Source organism: Sander vitreus, chromosome 1 (genome assembly GCF_031162955.1).
Source record: "Sander vitreus isolate 19-12246 chromosome 1, sanVit1, whole genome shotgun sequence".
In the NCBI taxonomy this organism is placed as follows: domain Eukaryota; kingdom Metazoa; phylum Chordata; class Actinopteri; order Perciformes; family Percidae; genus Sander; species Sander vitreus.
The window spans coordinates 3,287,386-3,308,861 of NC_135855.1; the positions used below are offsets into that span (position 1 = coordinate 3,287,386).

Genomic DNA, 21,476 nt, shown 5'->3' on the forward strand with positions numbered 1-21,476 from the left:
TTCTCTACTGTCTCATGACTTGTCCACGGCACACGCTATTACAATAATGGTGAGGATAATGATGATGATCTACTGTATAGCCATGGTAATGACACGGTCCCTTTGAAGACTGAGTCAATCTAAAAGCTATTGTGTGTCGTGGAGGGAATTATGTGTAAGGATCTCATTCCAGAAACGTCTCATTTTCAGTGGGGCTTTGCACACTAAAGGCCAATGTATACTTCTGCGTTAACTCAGAGCCGTGGTACGTGCACCTCTCAAAAATGTAACCACACGTCGCAACGCGACGCAGACCACAAAAACTGCGATTGGTCAGCTTGGCCGTGGCCTCGTAGCGTCGCATTTCCCACTACTCATTTCCGGGTTCTCCTTCTCCATAAGAAACATGAAATCAAGGAGAGGGTTAAATTTTCCTGGTACAGATTTTCCGACCATGGTCGGAAAGCACAGGGGAGACACTTTGTTTCTCTCACTATGACTCTAGAGTCACTACTCGCTCCGAAGCTAATCACCGTCACTCTTTCACTCCCTCTCCCACGCACACACACATGCCAGCCGTGCTATCAAAGAGATCGACGCACACACCAACGCACAAGTATAAACTTCAGGCCACTTACGTAGGCTATTGCGAAACCTCTGCGCAGAGCCAACCGCAGAAGCATACATCCTGCTTAAGTCAGTCTCTTGCCAAAAATATTTGTCCTAGAATTGATTTTGAGTGAAACAAGACTGTAGACAGTGTCTACACTGTCTCCTAATTATGTACGTCCCTCTTAAATCTCTCCCACAGTGCTTTGATGGAGAGTCTGATCACTCCTCTCCAGGACAAGATTGAGGACTGGAAGAAGACAGCCAACCAGTTGGATAAGGATCATGCCAAAGGTACACAAACAAAAAAAAACTACCTGCCTTGTGAGGTTCTGCTTTGTAGCTTATTGACCACTGTAAAGGTTGGATCAAACAAAAGTGTAATCAGACAGTATTCGTATTTGCATCATGTCCCGGTAACTGTTTGAACCAAGAAAGCATTGCATGTTGCTTCAAGGAGCAATGAGACAATGAAATATTATCCCTAAAGTCCAGTTTGATTAATATTTTCATGAGTTTGAATGCTTATCAGCCCCCAAAACCATGCACAGCTGATTGTAATGTATGATGAGAGAGGATTCACGATTGTCGAAGGTTATCATCTTAACAATCGCGAGGTACACTGTTGCCTTTCACGATTGACATTACAAAGTAATCTACCATGAATGTGTGCTTGCAATTATTCAATATATAAAAGCAAGATATTCCCGGATGATGTTGCAAAAATGTCAAGGTTAGCACATTCAAAAGGAAGACCCAAAAGCAGGAGACATGTTGGCAAATGGATTGGACAAAAGGTGAGGTTTAATACACAAGCTAGATCCAAAAACAGACAAAGCAAAATCAAGAAACACTAGAAAGAGAACTAACTGGAGGGAACTACACACTAGAAATACACAGATTGGAATGAATGCAGACAATCTGACACTGAACAAAAGAACAGATTAATACCCTGTTTACATGTACATGGTTATTTTGAAAAACTGAGACATTTTCCTTAGTTTGTGCCCTTCATTTACATGCAAACAGAGATTTTTGATCTCTAAAAACTCCGGCCAGAGTGGTGATTTTGAAAAACTTTGTTTGCACGTTTGCATGTAAACTGAGACAAACGGAAGAAGCCGAGGAAGTGAGGAAAAGAAGAGAGAGGAAGTGATTCGTGGCTGTTGTTGCTATTTTCGGGATTCTGATTGGCTAACGTGGGCTTGAGCTTCTCGTTACACTGCCACCTACAGGTTTGGCATGCTCTTAACGGCATATACACATGGGTACGTGTAAACGGACACTTTTGTGAAAACTGACAGCAGTGCACGATGTTATTTTTCAAAACGGAGAGGTAGAAATGTCCGTTTTCATGAAAATAGCCGGCCACGTGTAAACGTAGCATAATATACACAAGGAGAGGACGGTGGTAACGAGGGACAGGTGACGTGAGGGCTGACGAGGAACAGGTGAAACACATCAGGGACTAATCAGACTCAACAGGAAACAAAGCTAGACAAAGACACATGAAACCGGACATCACAAAATATTACAGGAAGTAAAGGATGCAAACATACACAAGGAATGGATCTAGGAAAACAAAACAGATAACACGGAAAAAAAGAACACAGGCAAATGAAACATAACCATGGACAAGGAACAATAATACAGAGACAGGGAGAGAAGAGACAGAAACATAACAGGGAAACAGGAAGCAAGCACACAGCACAAACAGAATCAAACCACAACCATGACACTGAGCCAGGGTTTTTGGGTAGAGCGCTTTCTGTCAGGTTCTTCCATATACCAACCTAGTGGCCAAAATGAATCAAAGCACAGTTTTTAATGTAATGCTATTATCAGTCTGATCACAGCCAGAGGGTGCTTGCACACCAGATGTTAGCCCAGAATAAGAATATTTGTTGTTGTTTTAGTCCTTCCATGATCACAAATGACTTAAAACAAGCCAACAAAGAGCTGTTTAGTGAGGAACTGCTAAGATACATGCTTGATCAGGGAAAATCTCCTCTGTCACGCATACTACTGTATATAGTGAGATCAAAAATATATGTATATATACATTGCTTTCATGATAGTTTCTCCTGCTTTTGTATTAATCTTACTGGTTTCAGATTTACTGTACCGTTAGCTTGGACTGACTGATTTAAAGATATTGATGAATGCTGGCTGTAATCACTGCGGATCAGTGTTTGCCCCAATCAATGTAAAGTCTTTATCAGCGAGCTCTTGGTTTCGTAGCTGCTTGGAGCGTTTCTATTCACGTTCATATTGGAATTGCGAGATAGTATGAGTACATACAGAGGGCTTTTACATTCCTGATACTAAAGCACCTCTGTTTATCTTGTTTCAAGAGTACAAGAGGTCACGCCACGAGATCAAGAAGAAGTCATCTGACACCATGAAACTACAGAAGAAGGCTCGTAAAGGTAACAGTCAGCAGCCAAGCTCAGGCTCCTCTAACATTTGACAGAACAGACAGAAAGTCACGTTGTAGACATCAAATAGAGTCGTAAGTTCACAAAATCAATTTGACTAGTATCTATGGCGTTTCTGTGTAGACTACGTGCTGCAGCTGTCGATATTTGGACCTTCAGTTCATTTTTACCGCTGTTATCTCATTATGATCTTGTCATTGGTGCTATTAGTGGTAGTAAATAGTGATTCAACCCCAACAACAACAGTCCCAAAACTGAATCAAATGTCGATTTATGGTTTGTATCTGATTTGGATTCATAATAAAAGCATTACCAAACAGACTCAAAATACAGTAATTGCATTGAGTGCCCACACACACACACACACACACACACAGCGAATTGAGTCATTCACTGAGGTCAAGAACCATGGACTTCATACAGTCTAGATCAAAACAATTTTGGGTTTATATTGCCATCTGGTGGTGCTCAACAGTACTGCATGTTGTTTCTCATTTGTCCTGAACCTTCACTTCACTCAGCGATGCAGCAGTAGTGCTTTCTTTCAGGAGAAGCTTCCATTCAGTTGCCAGGCAGATGAATACATAATAGAAAGATGTCTGTAAAGTAAATTTTCAAAATGACATTTCTTTTAAATATATTATGTCTTTTGTTAAAGAGACCTAAAGAGAACTGTAACTCTGAAAATATGTTATGTAATGATGTCCAAATAAAGCTTCATGAACCATTAGTTGTATACGTTGACCGAGTCTCGCTTTGCCTGACCATCCACACGCTGCGGAGCAGAGGAGGGTCTGCCTACTCCACACAGCATTCTGGGATGGGAGAAAAACGTGCTCTGGTTTATTGGCATTTCTTTAAACCAATAACAATCGCCATGGGCTGTGCCAAGGTCCGCACAGTGCCGCTGTAAAATAGGCGTGCGAGAGAAAACTCTGATTGGACAGATAGTCTAGCTAGCTGTCTGGATTTACCCTGCAGAGATCTGAGGAGCAGTTAACCATAGTCCTCACAAATCCACCAGAGGTTAGAATTCCAACACAAAGGAAGTGGAAGGTGACGGTCATACATGCATCCGGCGGTATTTCCTGTGGCACGAGAGCAATCCCGGAATTGGAACGTCAAGGATATAGACTAATGTTGACCCAACTATATGGCGTTATTGGTGTAAGAAAAAGGCTCAAGGAATGGCAATTCAGTGTGCTTTCAAATTCTTTGTTAAACAGAGAGCGCCATCTATTGGGCTCAGACGATAAAGAAAATCCTTCACGAAGCTTCATTTAGACATCACTAACACTCCTTATCTACTTAGAGTTGTTATTGTTTTATATGAAACATTAGTAATACATTAAATGTGATACATACAGTACATTAAATTAAATAATTAAAGCAAACAACAGTATTAACAACATAAAAAACATAATACAACAAAGTAATACAACATTTGGTGAAAGAGTGCAGTGTCCATTGCTGTTATGTTTGCGAGTGTCTGGTTAGCCGTGCTGATGCTTAGTTGTATTATTGTTTCTGGTTTTTGGTTGCAACCGTGTTATTTTGCTCTGAACTGTGGCAGACGTGTGATGGCTTCCTTGTACTAACCTTAACAATAAGTTCTGCCTCTCTCTTTTCTTATTTTGCTTCCTTTTTGCGACCTCCCCTTCTCACTGCTACCGTCTCTCCCTCCCTGTGGTATTTGTCCCCCTGTAATAGAGATCCAGGGTAAGTATCAGCTACAAGTATCGTTCGCTACAGCTCTGCCGCATCACCTCCTTTTAAACTCACAATCCCAACTTTTTCCTGCACATTACAAGCATGTGTGTACGGAAGGTGAGGTATTTGTGAGACGAGGATTCCCAGTAGTCATGGGAACTTTTCTGTGTATATTAGGGACTAGGGAATACTCATGAAAGTTGACTTTAGGCCAGCAAAGCCTTGTAATTGGGGCTGGATTAACCTACCAGGGGCCCACAAAGAAATCAGTAATTAGTCTGTGGTAACTTGATTAAGCATACATTTATTTGGTGAAATGTACTACGCAAGCACAATATGAACCAGACTAACAAATGCATTAAATCTAGGTAACAATGCAGTTGCAAGTCCCCTGACGTTTTAGTTTAACCCTTAAACACATATCCTGGGCAACACATCCTCATATCTAAATATTATAGGTCGATTTTGGAGACTCCCAAAATGACACGAGCGTTCTATTTACTGCCGCACAGTGGTGGTTTAATCATGTGACCTTAATCATGTGAACAGTGAGCAGTTTTAAACACGTAACAAACAGAACTAGTTTAGACAACAAAACTCCTCAGTTAGGCTAAGTAAAAACATCAGGGATTGGCTTAAAGTGATTAACATAAAATCACTGGTACTAATATAATGGGATGTCACAGACATCCTAACATCACGAACTAAGGTCTTTAAAGGTCTATAGGTAAAACTGTAGCTGCTGTAATCCTGTAAACATGCCCACCAATCACTGCCTTGCGGTCCACTTGGAAAGAACCAATGAAAAGCCTCCTTGTCCCGTATTCTACCCCTCCCGTGTACGAGCCTGAGCTCATTGCTAACAGTAGTTATGTTTGTTTGAAACATTCGGTATGATAATATTAGGTGTTGGCTTACCGGTGAATGAGACAGGAAGTAAAACTGTGGTCCTTTCTCCGCTCTGAAGCAGCGACGTAGCTGTGCTCAATGCTCTTGCACGTCTGTGTGTGGGCGGAGCCCCGAGGGCAGGGGGGAGGGGTTAGACCGAGCCCCGAGGAGATGCTACTTTTTCAACATTACCAACCCTGCCTTTGATATAGGTTCACCGCAGAGCAGCTCTTTCTTTGATACTGGAGGGTTTTGATGACAGAAAATAAAGATGTGCCTGAAGCAACTGATGATAAGGATTATAATGTTGGGCAAAGTGGTCAGTTAGCTCTTTCTGCAGTATAAAAGCATGAGTATGACGATAATAGATCTGAGGGCATGAGCTTGTGGACATCAGTGATTGTGATTTGTGATTACTTTGCTGATGTAAATCCCAAAAAAAATTGAAATCTGTGAATGAAAGCAAAACATATTAAGGGCAAACATTTATACTGTGTGCTGAAAAGTGATGTTATATTAGTTTAGCTCAATCTGTGTGTGAAATGTGCTTTTGTGTGCATTCAATTTTAACAAATTAATTTGCCATTAATTATATTACCACAAACTAATTGCCACATGTTGAACCTGGAGCCTTCTACACCCCTGAGCCTACGGTGGCCGACAGGGGCAAACGCACTGTAACTTAATGAAACGCACGCAAATAGACAAAACACAAGAAAATTAAGAAAACATCGTCATACATTTGACAACACATGCGCAGCATTTAGCAAACACGCTGCAAATACACACAACACAACCGAATACACAAACACGCTGCAAATACAGAAAAGATGCAAAAAGAAAAGCACACAATCCCCGAAAACAAATGCAACAAAAAAAAGCGCTGCATCCAGATTACACAACGGAAGTTCTCCAGACCTCTATGGGGGAGCAGCTAAGTGGAACAGCTTAATCTTCGATCCCGTGTGTTTCCTTAAGTTGCAGTGCGTCTGCCCCCGTCGGCCACCGTACTGAGCTCTATATTTTATGCACCATTTTTAGGTCTCATTATCACCGACAGAAATACTTTTTAGAGAAGTAGTTGCAACACTGCAGTTCCTGAAGAATCTTCACTTGTGGGTTTTGTTTCCTGGTGACAGATCAGAGTTCAACTTATAAAGTTTAATAGTTGTATGAGAAGTTGGAGTCGTGCAGTTTCACCCCCGACAATGCATGATGAAACTTTGTCTTCCTTGACTCCTGCATGACTTCTGTAGCTGCTACTACTAGCTTTGTAGTCACGCCGCAGGCTTCCATTCTGCTCTCATGCTACCCCTCCTCTCTTGTCCTCTCTGTCATTCAATCTCTCTTATTGCAGACAACTCGGCTGACTTTTCTCGCATGCTGTAACACTACAAAGAGTTATTTCGTGTCTTGCTTTCCATTCCTCGCATTTCATGTTTTTTTCTGTGAACAGTAGATAGGACTGAGATTTTCTACACCATACCTATGCACCTTTTGACATCACTTGATTGCAGTGCATTTACAGCAAGTAGTGAATTTTTAAGGCACAAACTGCTCATCAGGCCCACCTTGTGTAAATGTTTTTTTTTTTCTACACACTTTTTCTCCCTTTCACTTACACTGTCTGCACCTCCACCGTTCTCATTCCTTTGCACCCACCTCCTCTGGTGAAAACCTCTCTTCTTTCCATCATACGTGTCGACCATCATCTTCACCCTGACCTGCCTGTCTCACTCTCTTCTATCTCATATTTGTTTTCTCTCACCACCACTGTACCCTCCCCACCCCAGGGAGAGTGGACCTGCAGCCTCAGCTGGACAGTGCCATGCAGGATGTGACTGACCTGTGTCTGCTGATGGAGGAGACAGAGAAGCAGGCAGTGCGTCGGGCCCTGGTGGAGGAGAGGGGTCGCTTCTGCACATTCATCGGCTTCCTTCAGCCTGTCGTGGTGAGGAGATAGAGGAGGAGGGGTGGTGGCAGAGTGACAGGAAGGGAGGAGGGAAATATGGGCGGTGGAGTAAACACGCTGTGACCTGCTGCACAGTGTGACTTCATAGTCTTCTGTTGTTGCTGAACAGCTCCACTCATATAGATTAGAGTTCATTGCCTTGCTCAAAGTGACTCAAGGGGTGCATCAAGAAAACATCCATGGCACTCGTCTTTAGAAAAAAAGGTAAAATGCCTTTACTACATCTGGCACATTATAACTAGAATGAGGTTAAAAAACATTCTTCAGGAAGTTACAGGAAAGGTTTGAGGTGAAACCAGGGCTGAATCTCACTTCCCCTTTTTGATACCTCCTCGGTTGAACCCAAAGTCGTTTCTTCGGCCCTTGGTGAAGGCCATCTCAAAGCTCTTATTTCTGCCCTGAGCACCGAGCAGCGAGGATCGAGAAGGGATCCCTGAGGAGCTATAGCCGACACGAGAGCAGCCTTCCCGGAAGCCGTGCAGCTGAAAGCCGTTGCTAACTCCGCCCATAGAGCTGACGATTTCACGTGACGCTTCTGAGAAAAGGACGTCTCATCCCTCTTAAAACACATGTCCTTGTCTTTCACATGCTTCCTCGGTGGGAAGGACTAAAACGCGAGGAAGGGAAGCAAGTGAAGGAAACAGGGATGCAATTTAAGGGAAGTGAGGTCCAGCCAATATAACGCACCAGGTGTGAGCAAATCAGCTGGTGCAGACATTTAGTAATCAGGGCCAACCAATCTACAACAGTGTTGACCTAGTCTCTCCCAAATAATGAATGCGGTCAGCAGGGGGCAACGTCCCCGAGAGTAAAAGGGGTGACACTCAAAGATGCCTTGCTCAAAGTGACTTAAGGGCTGTTGGTTGTGTGTTCTTAAAATACTAAAAGTGACAAATATCACTGCACTTGATTTCCACTGGGAGGCGACATACTACATTTTATCTAACATAGGTGTGTGTTAGTCTCCCGTGGTAACACGAGATATAACAGTATCAAATGTGACACTACGCTTGTTGTGGCCAAACATACCACAGTAAATTATAATGATATTGCATTAAGGTTTCCTGAAATACTAATATAAGGGCTGAAACATGGTACAATTTGCCTTGGTTTTTATCAAACTAAACTAAACAAAAGTAGCAGCCAACACTTATATGTTATTTATTGCAATTCATTAATCATTAAATTAATATCACAATATTATTGATAACATTTCTATTATATCAGTGTATATCATGATATGAAAAATAAATGGAACAATAAAATAATTTAATCTTCAAATGTATGTATGACCTTTGGGTTATCATGTACTGAATTACATCAGGAAAAAGCTCTTCACTTGTGAAAACAAAAATAAAAATGCTATTGTGCTATTGGGCTATTATAAGTGCTATTCTTTTCTATGCAAATGTACACAACAACACTACTGCCCTTTTTTTCTGATAATGCATCAGAACAGAGGCAAACACAAATCATTTTGAGATTTCAGAATTCACTCTTAATTGACACATCCCAGCTACCGTAGCGTGAAGACTTGTTTGGTGACAGCGTGTCGTCCTCCTCTGCGCTGTCACAGGAAACCAGGAGAAACATATAGTTGATGTATAGAAATATCTAGCACTCCACAAATAACAGTCTTAAGTATTATTAAAATCATACTGAAAGTTGGTGAGAAATCTGGTGTAAGATGAAACACTCTATATTAGTACAGCTCATTATAGTACAGCACCCTATATTCACTTTTTGCCACTTTTTGTCTGACGTGTGCTACAGGAGCTGTAGGCCGTGTCACCTGACATGCCACTGCACAAATCTGGGCACACATTTTTTAAAATCTGAAACGGGGGTGCGTTGAACACCCTGTTTTGTGTGCAAGCGCTGTGCCTTTTTTTTTAACACAAGTTTATATACACGTCTTTGCTGATTGGGTATCACCTGTGACACAGCCAATAGGCCTATGTTACACTTCCTAATTCAGGAACGCAGAGTAGGCAATCAGAACTTGTGGTCAACAACCTTTCTTCATAAGGATTTAGATTATCAGCCTATATATATTAAAGTTTCTGTTCCTGTAGAAGCTAGAAGTCTGTATGAAATCAACCTTGTTTTAAGAGAAACATGTTTTATCCGCGATCTTATGGAGAAAAACTACACTACCCACAATCTAAGCGTAACAGCAACATCTCTGATTGGTCCAACTCGCTGTTAACCTAGAGATGTTTACCGTACCCGTGAAACCGCGAACGGCTAGAGCGAGCTTCTACCATTGAAGATAGTTTTTGTACACGGTCTTGTACGTTTTGCCTTTTTTGCCGTTTTCCAAATGTTTTTTATGTTGAGAGTGTTCGTTTACAATCCCAACCACATCGTCGTAGGTGACTTCAGGCAGGTTGCATAGAGACTTGGTCCAGCTGTAGCTATCGTGCTCCGCCATTGTAAAAAGCTAACCGGAAGAGTCGTATCCCCACTCAGAGACGTTCTTCTGGTCTTCAATTGTTGCGTGACATAGGCCTATAAACCCGAGACACACCCACCACATGAGAGAAACCTATCTCAAAGACATTGCACCCTGTTTCAACGCCGTTTTGAGATTGAACTTGCCCCTGATGTGTTCTGGACTTTAGAAAAATCTGATTGGAGGACAAGGTGGTCAGCAGGAAATTAGAGTTTCTATCTTGTTTTGTTTTTTTTTAGAATGGAGAGATCGCTATGCTGGGAGAGATCACCCACCTCCAGGCCATCATTGATGACCTCACTGTGCTGACAACCGATCCTCACAAACTGCCCCCAGCAAGTGAACAGGTAAATCCCCCCCCCCACACACACACACACACACACACACACACACACACACACACACACACACACATATACACACACACACACACACACACACACACACACACACACACACACATATACACACACACATACACGCACATGCAAAACATGAGAGAGAAACTAATACGATACAAACGCTCTCTCTCTCTCTCTCTGTCTCTCTCTCTCTCTGTCTCTCTCTCTCTCTCTCTCTCTTTGTGTGTGTCTCTCTCAGGTGATTAAGGATCTGAAGGGCTCAGATTACAGCTGGTCCTATCAGACTCCTCCTTCATCCCCCAGCAGCTCTGGCTCCCGCAAGAGCAGCATGTGCAGGTACACACACACACACACACACATAAATACACACATGTATGCACACACAGACATGACCAGCACCTTCTGCTCGCTCTGCAGTGTTCTTTACAGTGATTGAAGAAAGAGGAGCCTTCACTGATTTATGTTTCACTGTGACTGTCATTCCCGTCTGTCTGCGTCTGTCAGTCCATGATTACTGCTCGTCCAGTCATCGTCAGTTGAGTGGGATCTCCAGACCGAGAAACATTATATGGATTAGTATATGGATTTTCTTTATAAAAAGATGACAACAATTATTAAATGTTGGCATACATCGTAGATAAGATCAGCAAATGCAGTTTTCTACTTTCTCTAGGTGTAAATGCATACAATACTAGAATTCAGAGTATTCGAAAAACTAAGTGAATACTACAAGAAGAGTACTTTAAACTAAAAGTGGATTTCTTTGTCTGAAAAACATCACTTGGTGTATGTGTGTGATTCAGTCTCTGTCAGTGTATGCATGTAGCAGCAGTCACGCTCAAGGCAAAGCTCTAAAGCATGCAAGATCACAGCCTCCTGCCTGCAGTGTTTAGCGTGTGTGTGTGTGTGTGTGTGTGTGTGTGTGTGTGTGTGTGTGTGTGTGTGTGTGTGTGAGCACCCTGGATCCTCATAAGCTTACACACTCTCTGTCTACCCCCTCCTCCCCGTCCTGCCCTTTTCTCTCCCCCCTTTTCCCTCACCATAAATATCATTTTTTTTGTACTTGTGTGTCTTCTTCTCCACTCCTCTGTCTTCTATTTTTTGTGTTTTGTTTGTGTGCACTCACGTGATTTGCCCTCTTTCTCTTGGTTTCCTTGGTTACCTGGTTTCCTCTTTTTTCGTGGTCTCTGCTTTTAACTGTGACTGGTGTGGGACTTTAATGCATCATCGCATCGCGGGGTTACAACTAACCTAAAAAAAAAAAAACGACGACTTGCTGTGAACTGCTCCTGAACTTTCCCCATCACGTAAACCAATCACAAAACCCCCCAATGCATCATCCAATCATCAATTTATCATCTTCGCCAATAACCAACCCCTCACATTTTGTTTGAACGTCACCTACCTGAATCAAAACTTTACTTTGACACATCCCTGTAATCATGCTCTCTCCCCATAAATACTGTCCTTACTCCACAATGGCAACCATCACCTTCATCTTCCCCTCACACCCCTCACCCCCCCATCCCTCCACCCTCCCCCTGCTCCTCTGCACCTTTCCTTCCCACCCCCTGCAGCAGTGTCAACAGCGCCCACAGTAGTGCCTCCCGTTCGTCAGGGGGAGGCGGTAGTGGTGGTATTGGTGGAGGGGGTGGAGGCTCCCAGCCCCACTCACCCACCTCATCTTCCTCCTCCTCCTCCTATCGCTACCGCAGCAGCCTGCCGCATCAGCCTCCGCCACCGGGGGGCATCGCTGCCCACCGCCTCAGCAGCGTCTCCTCCCACGATTCGGGCTTTGTGTCCCAGGATGCAAACATCTACTCCAAGCCCCCCTCGCCCATGCCCTCGGATATCACTAGCCAGGTACGCCGAAATATACACACAGTGAGTGCTATAACGAGCGTTAATGTGTTGGTGTCCAGCCATGACTCTGAACAGCATAAAAACATCAACATTTCATTTTCAAGTTGATTTACTTTGGAAATCAACCTGAATGATCTCCCCTCTCTGGCATGTGTAGCTTCTTTTTGAAAAGATATTTAAAGGTACACTGTGTAGTGTTTTAAGTATTGTATTAGCTAAAATCAATGTCTTCATTCATAAATATGTCCTCATTGGTGTAAAATGACCTCTGCCAATGATCTGACTTATCCTCGTAAACGAAGAATTTCGTATCTGTATTTACATTGGACGGGCAAGTCCAAGGAGGCTTCCATGTCGTTCCGCCATTTTGAAAAACTATAATCACTGAGAGGGACATAAAGCACTAGTCTACCTGTCTAGCTAATCCACAACGCGTTTTCATTCAGAGCCAGAGTCACGTGACTAAAACCAGCTGAAACGGAGAAGGAGATCAGTGAGAGGCGCTTGTCACTGCCCCGGCAAATTTGAAAGCCTGCACTGCACTTTAGTTCATGATGGAGGATCATACTTATGCCGAGCCACAGGAGAAGGAATCCTCGTCACCAAAAAAGCGATGTTGTCATAGCTTCTTGGTACATAACGGCTACCGTAGATGCAACACGCATTTGAAAAAGCGAGGCGCTAGAGAGCACTATTAGTTTGAATGCAAAATACAATTTCACCGCTAGATGGGAGAAATTCCTACACAGTGTACCTTTAAGCTTCACACACACAATGCTCACACCAACATATAGACTCTTGACATATCTTTGTTGTTTTGTGTTTGTTTGCTGTAGAAGTCCTCCAGCTCAGCATCGTCAGAGGCCTCAGAAACATGCCAGTCAGTCAGTGAATGCAGCTCCCCCACCACTGTAAGTACTCTTATTAATCCTGTACAGCGTGGAGTCTTCAACAGTTTAACACTCAAAGCAAATAACACGTTAAAAGCAAAAGTTAAAGTTGAAAGTTTGGCCCAAATAGGAAAACACATTGTGTTATCAGTTTATCTCATCTGTTTATTTCATAACAGAGGCTAATAAATTAAAGGTCCCATGGCATGAAATTAGGTTTTTTAACATTAATATGAGTTCCCCCAGCCTGCCTATGGTCCCCCAGTGGCTAGAAATGGCGACAGATGTAAACCGAGCCCTGGGTATCCTGCTCTGCCTTTGAGAAAATGAAAGCTCAGATGGGCCGATCTGGAATCTTCCCTTTATGACGTCCTAAGGGGAAAGGTTACCTCCCCTTTCTCTGCTTTGCCCGCCCAGAGAATTTGGCCCGCCCATGAGAAAGAGAGAGACAGCATGGCTTGAAAACAAGCGAAGCATGGCAGTTGGTCAAGGCCACACCCCCACCCTCCACCTTGCCCCCCCCTCTCTCCTACTCAATAGCATTAAAAGCTACAGACACAGAAATGGCACATCCTAAGGAAAGCTCATTGTGGGACTGGCTCTAGTGGCTGTAATTCTGCACCAAGGCTGAATTTCAGGAAAGAGACCTCAGATACAGTATTAGGGGACCACTAAGGTCTATATAAAAGAGACTTCAGATACAGTATTAGGGGACCACTAAGGCCTATATAAAAGAGACTTCAGATACAGTATTAGGGGACCACTAAGGTCTATATAAAAGAGACTTCAGATACAGTATTAGGAGACCACTAAGGCCTATATAAAAGAGACTTCAGATACAGTATTAGGGGACTACTAAGGTCTATATAAAAGAGACTTCAGATACAGTATTAGGGGACCACTAAGGCCTATATAAAAGAGACTTCAGATACAGTATTAGGGGACCACTAAGGCCTATATAAAAGAGACTTCAGATACAGTATTAGGGACCACTAAGGCCTATATAAAAGAGACTTCAGATACAGTATTAGGGGACCACTAAGGCCTATATAAAAGAGACTTCAGATACAGTATTAGGGGACCACTAAGGCCTATATAAAAGAGACTTCAGATACAGTATTAGGGGACCACTAAGGCCTATATAAAAGCATCCAAAAAGCAGCATGTCATAGGACCTTTAACAACATTCTTAAAATTATTATTTTATCAACTTTTTCTTTATACAAATAGATCATTTGTACATTAAAACAGTCTGGGTGTCTTTATTTAAAAATACATGAGGGCATTTTATTAACCCCATCAGCAACAGAAGGAGATAACTGAATTTTAAGACTTCAATACGCAGAAATCCTCCCGATGTGACTTCAGGAAACTTGTCAGGTCTGTGGTACTGATGCTGTAAAGCAAAGAGTTTAGAGAGAAAACAAAACATTGCTGAGTCCAGCTATCTTTAAATATAGTGCCTCCTAAACTTCTGTTCCAAACTCAACATAAGCATTTAATTTGGGTAACAAATGTAAATGAATGCGTTGTGATGAGACAATCCGCTCTGTTGCAGGTCCACTTTGTGACCCAAAGGTTAGTGCCAGTTTAGTTTGGTATGCGTCCATCCCATCAGTGTCCATAGAAAGTCTAAACCTTCTGATGTATTTGCCTCGGTCTGAGGATGCTGCCAGCCGTTCTGCAGAAAGTTTGCTCATCAACCCAAATTGGTCCCTCAGTGGTTTCAGCATTCCATTAAAACAGCTTGCAGATTTAAATTGTTCTCCAGTTTATGAAAGTTTTTTACCGTAACATCTTCATTTTTGCAATACTGTTTTCTGGTAGGAGTGACAAACACAAACTTTCATTTCTTGTAAAATGGGACTATTGTAAAAATAACGTTGATAATTGTGGTGGTATAAAGTAATTATCAAATCGGATTATACCTCACATGCTGTTTTAAATGATAGGTTACATTCACCAAGGTAGCAGCAGTCTTATTTTAAGAGTTTAATGAATTTTGAAAAAACAGTACCTGGATAGTCAGGTGCACCTGCAACAGAACAGACAGTAGCAGCACTCTGGGTGCTAAATGGGCTCTCCAGCAGAGAATGCTTTTTGGTAATACAATATCAAGCAACATCAAATCAAACACCATCGACCTACGAGAGAACAATGAGTAAAATTGCACCTCAGATGTGAGGTTTTTGTTGCATAAATGTATTGCCAGGCTTTTTAGATGAACAATAGTGCAAAGTGGTATCCTCCTACACACTAAGGGAATATTTTCCTTACCTACTTATGTTTTGTATTTTGGCGGCTCGCTGCAGTGGTTGGAGAGGCGCAGATAATTTGTGTGACAATTACAATGTTGGTTTGGTTTTGCATTGTTTCCCACTCACAAACGTAGATCAGGTCAACAGCAAAGTATGCATGGAACGCTTGTACGTATTCTGTGCTGTTTTCAACACTTTAGTTGGTGCAGGCGCACTCACATAAACCTCTCCAAAATCACATTCCTTTTATTTATGCTTAAGAGCTTGTCTCTTTCCCTTTCATTAAACATCTTTTGACCAGTATGCACATCTGTTTGCAACATAAATACAATTCCAATGATGCTCGCGAGGCAAAGTAAATATTCATGTTGGATTCTAAGCAGCATCTGTCCTCCACAACAGCTTGCATATACGTATGACTGCCTCTCCTTTCAGTTGATTAACACCCTTTACAACCATCTGATGGCAGCAAGTGTGTGACACATCTCCACTTGAGTGACACACATTGTCAAGATAGATTGCGCAAACCACATCTACTGGCTACCTTGATTAAAACTTGCACAACTACCATGAGGCAAAATAATCCCACAAACTTCTGTTCTTTTCTACGTCAACCTTTATTATTATAAATTATATCTGGGTATTGCTGATCCTATTCCCAGCACCAACACTACTAACCTGTTTGGGACTGTGTCATCTACTACGTGAAGGGACAGGGCATCTCATTGAAGAGCAACAATACTCTGATGATAAAGCATACATTTCAATGTGGAATTGGCTCATTGCTGCCCTTTGTGGCTGATGGGGGGAAAACCCTCAATCGGACTGCAGCTCTCGCCAACTGTAGTTGCAGTGGGTCCATACTATTGCCTCACGGGGCAGTAATGAGTCCAATACTGCTTTGAAGAACAGAAGAACTTACTTGGACACTAAGGTGAAACTGTCCTATCTCGAGAAACGCCACATAAGTTGTTTGTTCAAGCAGCACTTATTTAGGTTTCACAGTGGCGGCACCCTCTAATGGCTGGAGTAATTGTGACGGGATCAACACTAAACCTGTTTGAGTGGTGATTCACTCGGATCGCAAGTCTCTAGTATCATTAACTCGGATCAGTTGAGTCCTACTACTTTCAATCTAAAATGATAACAGCGCCACACACAAACCTCTTGCAACATTAGCTACTACTAGTCCTAGCCATCTTAGCTGCCAAAAGCTTAAAGGGATATTTCACCGTTGGAAAGACGAATATATCTTTAAATTGGGTCACTTATGTAGTAGAAATGAGAAAAAGTATAGAAATTGGTGCCTTCTAGGCCCAGATAAGCCAGAAAATGTGTTTTTGGCTCATATGGATGAAAGACACCAAATACCAGAATGCACTTGCTTCACTCCCAATCCACACTTACCGTTTACAGACAGAGAGACAGTGAGGCAGCATTCAACTCAAACGTGTTTTATTGTCATTTCAACCATATCGAAACAATGTTTCACCGTGGCTCAAGTGGTGTTACACATTTAAAATATATAAAAACAACATTATATAAAAATGACATATGAAACAGGCTACATTTAGCTAGTGCACACACTTATGCTCCCTAAAGTTCAGCTAACGCATACTAGCATTAGCGCTTGGTGGACTGTGAACACGATTATAAACACAGTCATAAATTTGCGTGGAATGTAGAATGGTCAGCATTTAATAGTCACAAACTCCACCAGCAGTTAGCATTTAGTTGGATACAAGCAGCTAATTTCTGCACAAGTCCATGTTAACACAGCCCATCTCCACTCTTTAACCGGCGACAGAGAAAGTCCGGTACACTCTTGTTTCCACAACAACAAAAACACAGCAGTCTCTGTTGGGGCGTTGGGAGTTTTATTGAAGTTGGATGTAGTCCAGTTTGTTGTCTAATGAGCGGACAACAAACACGAGTTTGCCACCCGCAAACTCGTTCAATGTCCCCCGCTGATGATGTCCCTTTACCGGCCAGAGGCATCGAGCAATACCGCTGTTCTCCATAGCCGGCGGGCGAAACTGTGTCGAGTATTTATAGTCCAAATGTAGTAGTATATATAGTAGTATAAATATAAATTTCGGAGAATGTCGGCAGTCCAACCCCCTATGGGCGGGTTGACAACATGCGGAAGTAAGTCCTACTACTGGCTGTAGTCCATAGCCTCTGGGCAAAAAAGTCTCTTATGACGCAAAATGACGATTTTTGCGTCATAAGAGGCTTTTTTCCAGACCCACAATACAGAGATCTCTCGTCTCAGGGGAACATGAGGGAGGGAAGCACAGCCATTCAAAAATACTACCGGGTTTCTACTGATACAAAGCTTAATGCTAAATCGGTGAAGTATCCCTTTAATAACTTACAATTTCGTAGGCAACAACAATTCCACAAGTCAACTCAAGCTACTGAATGAGCAGAGAGACAGGTTAGAGGAACTTCCCGACCCGCAGACTCAGAGCCGGAAACATTGCAAGCTCGCAGACCATGGGACTAACTCGAGAACTCATAAATTGTCGATGACTCATAAGTTCTTGCGTGAGTCAGTCAATCGCGCGAATCAGCCGGTTACGTTGTCATGAGTAGATCTGATTCAGACAAGTGAGTGAAGTCTCTCCTCGAGCTCAGGGTAAAGCAAATCAACAACAAAAGCTATTCTTTCACTTCTGAAATAACATACAATGTTCTGCACGCAGCCTAGCTAGGCTTACTGTAGGTTTTGGTTCATAAATGTAGTGTGTTAAAATGCAATTAGGTCGAGCAGACGGTCTGAAACATTGCAAGCTAGCAATACTGACTCAAGTGACTCAAGTGACTCGCACAACCCCGATCAGTTTAGTGAGTGACTCAGAATAACCTGAATCCTTAAAAGGAATCGAGTTTGCTAGGCCTAATCAACACAGGTAGTAAAGTTAAAGTCCTGTGTTTGCTCGGTGCTGTTATACTTTGTCACCCTGGAGACCGGGGTTTATGTCCTATTGAAAATAAAAAGTCAATTTATTTATTTTTACTTTACGGAACAAACGGGACATACGGAGCATGTCACTTTCTGCATCACGTACGTGACCAGAAGTAAAGTCACGTCTGTTGTGGTTCGTATTTCCTGCCACCGCTAGGGGCGCTAATTTATGAAATGCTCCTGTGGGTCGTATTAGAGAGTAGGAATAAACAGCCTATATTTTCATATGGTTCGGAGGACTTGTTGGAAATGTATGCTTTATCGAAAGAGTTTTCAGACAGTATTATAACTAAAGTTTTACAAGAGAAAATATGTAAAGGATAAGGGATAACTGCTTGATTTTGCAAATGCACGCCTGGTCATCTTTCCCACCTCTGATAGACAGCAGCACACAGCTGCTTCCCTTTCTCAGCTTTTCTATAGGGACCATTCAAGACTGTCTTCTACTTCTTGGATCTGAAACAGGGCTCCACCAGTATCAAAACTGCTATGACACACAGTGGTATACCAGCACATTTGAAACAAGGTTGTCATCAAGTTACCATTGGCTATACTCTGTGCTACAATGTTGCAGAATTACTGCACTGAAGTAGTAACTGTTGAATCAAATTCAGTTTTAAATGCATGCTGCTTTTACACATCCCATGGTCTTTCTAACAAATACATAACGTAGCTGGAAAAACGTAGCCTTTGTAGGCACCACTGACTTAGTTGTTCTAGTCATTTGATGCATGGATAGCAGCCACTAATTATCTTTAAAAGGCCTTTTCTATTCTACATCTACTGCTAAACTGTTCCTGCTCTTGTGTGTCACACTTGGTGTGTGTGAGTGTCTATTGTACACTAGGTGTGTGTATACATGTGTTGCTTTTATTCTCATGTGCTCGGCCCAGTGATCCTCTACCACAGCTGGCTGCCTCTGTCTCTCTCTTGGTTTCTGTTTCTGTCTTTCTCTGATGACATGACTATGTCTCTCATCCCGCAGTTTGGCACGTCCTTCGCTACCTTCCGCCCTGCTCTCTCTCACTCTGGCTCCACCAGGCCTCTCTCTGTCATTCTTCCTGCGTCCCCACCCTATAACTGCCCCCCTGGATCCAGCTCCTCCTCTCCCACATCAAAGGTTCCTATGTGGAAGGTTTGTTCTCCATTCGCTTCCATTTCTTCAGTTGCACCTTTTCTTCTGTTTCGGTTTACAGTATACATTTCAGTTAATGCATGGGGTTTATATTCTTTTCATTTTCATCACCTGATTAACTCATTCATAACCACATTGCTTTGCTTCTTTAAAGTGTTCATCCCTACTTGCTGTGTGCATGCATATTGTTTTTTTGGCCTCCCCTGTCTCACTCACTGGTTTTGCAATCTACCGACTGGAGATTGGCCAAAACTAAGCAGGGTGTGGAGAGCTGACCAATCAAACTCATCAACATATACACATTCAAATGCTCAAAAAGGCCCCTGCCCACACACACACCAACGAGCAAACACTCTTCCAAGCACCCACACACGATCCACCCGTAAAGGCCCACTTTCTCTGCACTCAGATGAAGGGCTTCAAACTGCTGGATAGTGGACAAGTCTCTCGTGCTAATTCTACCTGCTACGTCCTGTTTATTAATTTGACTCACCCTCTTCAGGATTGGTCCAAAGCAGGTCAGTATGAGCAGCCGGTGGCAGCAGCATCAGTTCAGAGGAGAAAGGAACCTCTCGATAGGCTGAGGGAGAACGAGATGTCACCCAGCTCCCATGGATACGCTGGGCCATCGCACACTGATGACGCACAGAGACACAGGATGACTCCTGCTACCATCGCTGCCAAGGTAACGCTGAATGATGCCAACAAGCAGCCTGGAGATAAAGGAGAATTATAGTTCATATAAACCAGTATAAACAAAGGAATTAGGTTAGACTAAGTGTGTGGAAGGATATTTGCAAAGGTGTAAGTGTGTGTACAGCAGTGTATGAATATGTATATGTAATATGGCCTATAATAAGCTAGCTAGTCATTGTGGTCAATCGGCTGCAATAGCAGTGCATCTTCCAATAACTGTATAATAAGTTTGATAAGCTGAAGACTTGCCAAGTCTGATCTGCCAAATAATAATATAAAGATATAGAATATATAAAGAATATAAATAATACAAAGAATACAAAACGTGTGCTTCTGGTGTTCATTGGTCATTGGAGCTGTGATAGAAGCCAAATATTAAGAAATCAGTTTTAGTTTATGTCTCAGTGTTGGAGCAATAAACATGTTTCTCTTGGTCCAAATAAATGAATATAATCAGTAAATAGTAGTGACGTCCAAATGAAGCTTCATGAACCATTAGCTGTATTTGTTGACCCAACTAGATGGCGAACTTGGTTTAAAGAAAAAGGCTCAAGGAATGGCAATTCAGTGTGCTTTCAACCCTTTGTTGAACAGAGAGCGCCATCTACTGGGCTCAGAAAAAAAAGAACATGCTTCACAAAGCTTTACATAGCTTCATTTGGACATCACTACTTAATGTATCATATTCATATATCATTGAAATGGATGGAGCTTCTACAACACAAGAGCATTTGTTGAAAGACTGAAGTAGACTTATGTTATTACTGTGGACAGTATAATCATTTCATTTTTTTTATGTGTTTTATCTGGCACATGTATTGCCTGTGCTGATGTAGTCATCAGTGCTCATTGAAGCTCAAATTTCTTACATATCCCATATTTGATCAACAAAGGGACAGAAATAATTCTCACAAATTTGAATTCAGTTTTTAAACATTATTCCAATGTGGCCTCTTTCTGTATGTCCTCAGCATGGAGAGGAGGTCTCTCCCGCAGCCAGTGACCTGGCCATGGTACTGACCAGAGGGCTGAGCATGGAGCAGCAGAAAAGCAACAGAGACTCCCTGCAGTACTCCAGTGGCTACAGCACAGAGACCACAACCCCATCCTGCTCCGAGGACACAATTCCTTCACAAGGTGAAACTCTACCCCGTTATACTTCGCCAGTTTACCCTAGATTCATAGCAGACGCCGGTTTTTATTTGCGTTTAAAAGCTGGCTTTTAGTACAAATGGCCAAAAATATGGGGT

The 21,476-nt window shown here is 42.4% G+C and overlaps 1 protein-coding gene across 2 annotated transcripts in view; it reads left to right on the plus strand.

The window, feature by feature from the left end:
- mtss1lb (MTSS I-BAR domain containing 2b) overlaps positions 1–21,476 on the plus strand; it is a 99,348-nt gene that overhangs the window by 67,702 nt on the left and 10,170 nt on the right. The window contains exons 5-13 of one of the 2 annotated variants that reach the window (XM_078249096.1): positions 791–882; positions 2,943–3,017; positions 7,418–7,575; positions 10,291–10,398; positions 10,652–10,749; positions 11,991–12,276; positions 13,113–13,187; positions 20,033–20,215; positions 21,198–21,363. In XM_078249096.1, coding sequence (XP_078105222.1) covers positions 791–882; positions 2,943–3,017; positions 7,418–7,575; positions 10,291–10,398; positions 10,652–10,749; positions 11,991–12,276; positions 13,113–13,187; positions 20,033–20,215; positions 21,198–21,363 — 1,241 coding nt within the window. The remainder of the gene's footprint in view (positions 1–790; positions 883–2,942; positions 3,018–7,417; positions 7,576–10,290; positions 10,399–10,651; positions 10,750–11,990; positions 12,277–13,112; positions 13,188–20,032; positions 20,216–21,197; positions 21,364–21,476) is intronic. The other variant, XM_078249184.1, reaches the window with a different exon arrangement.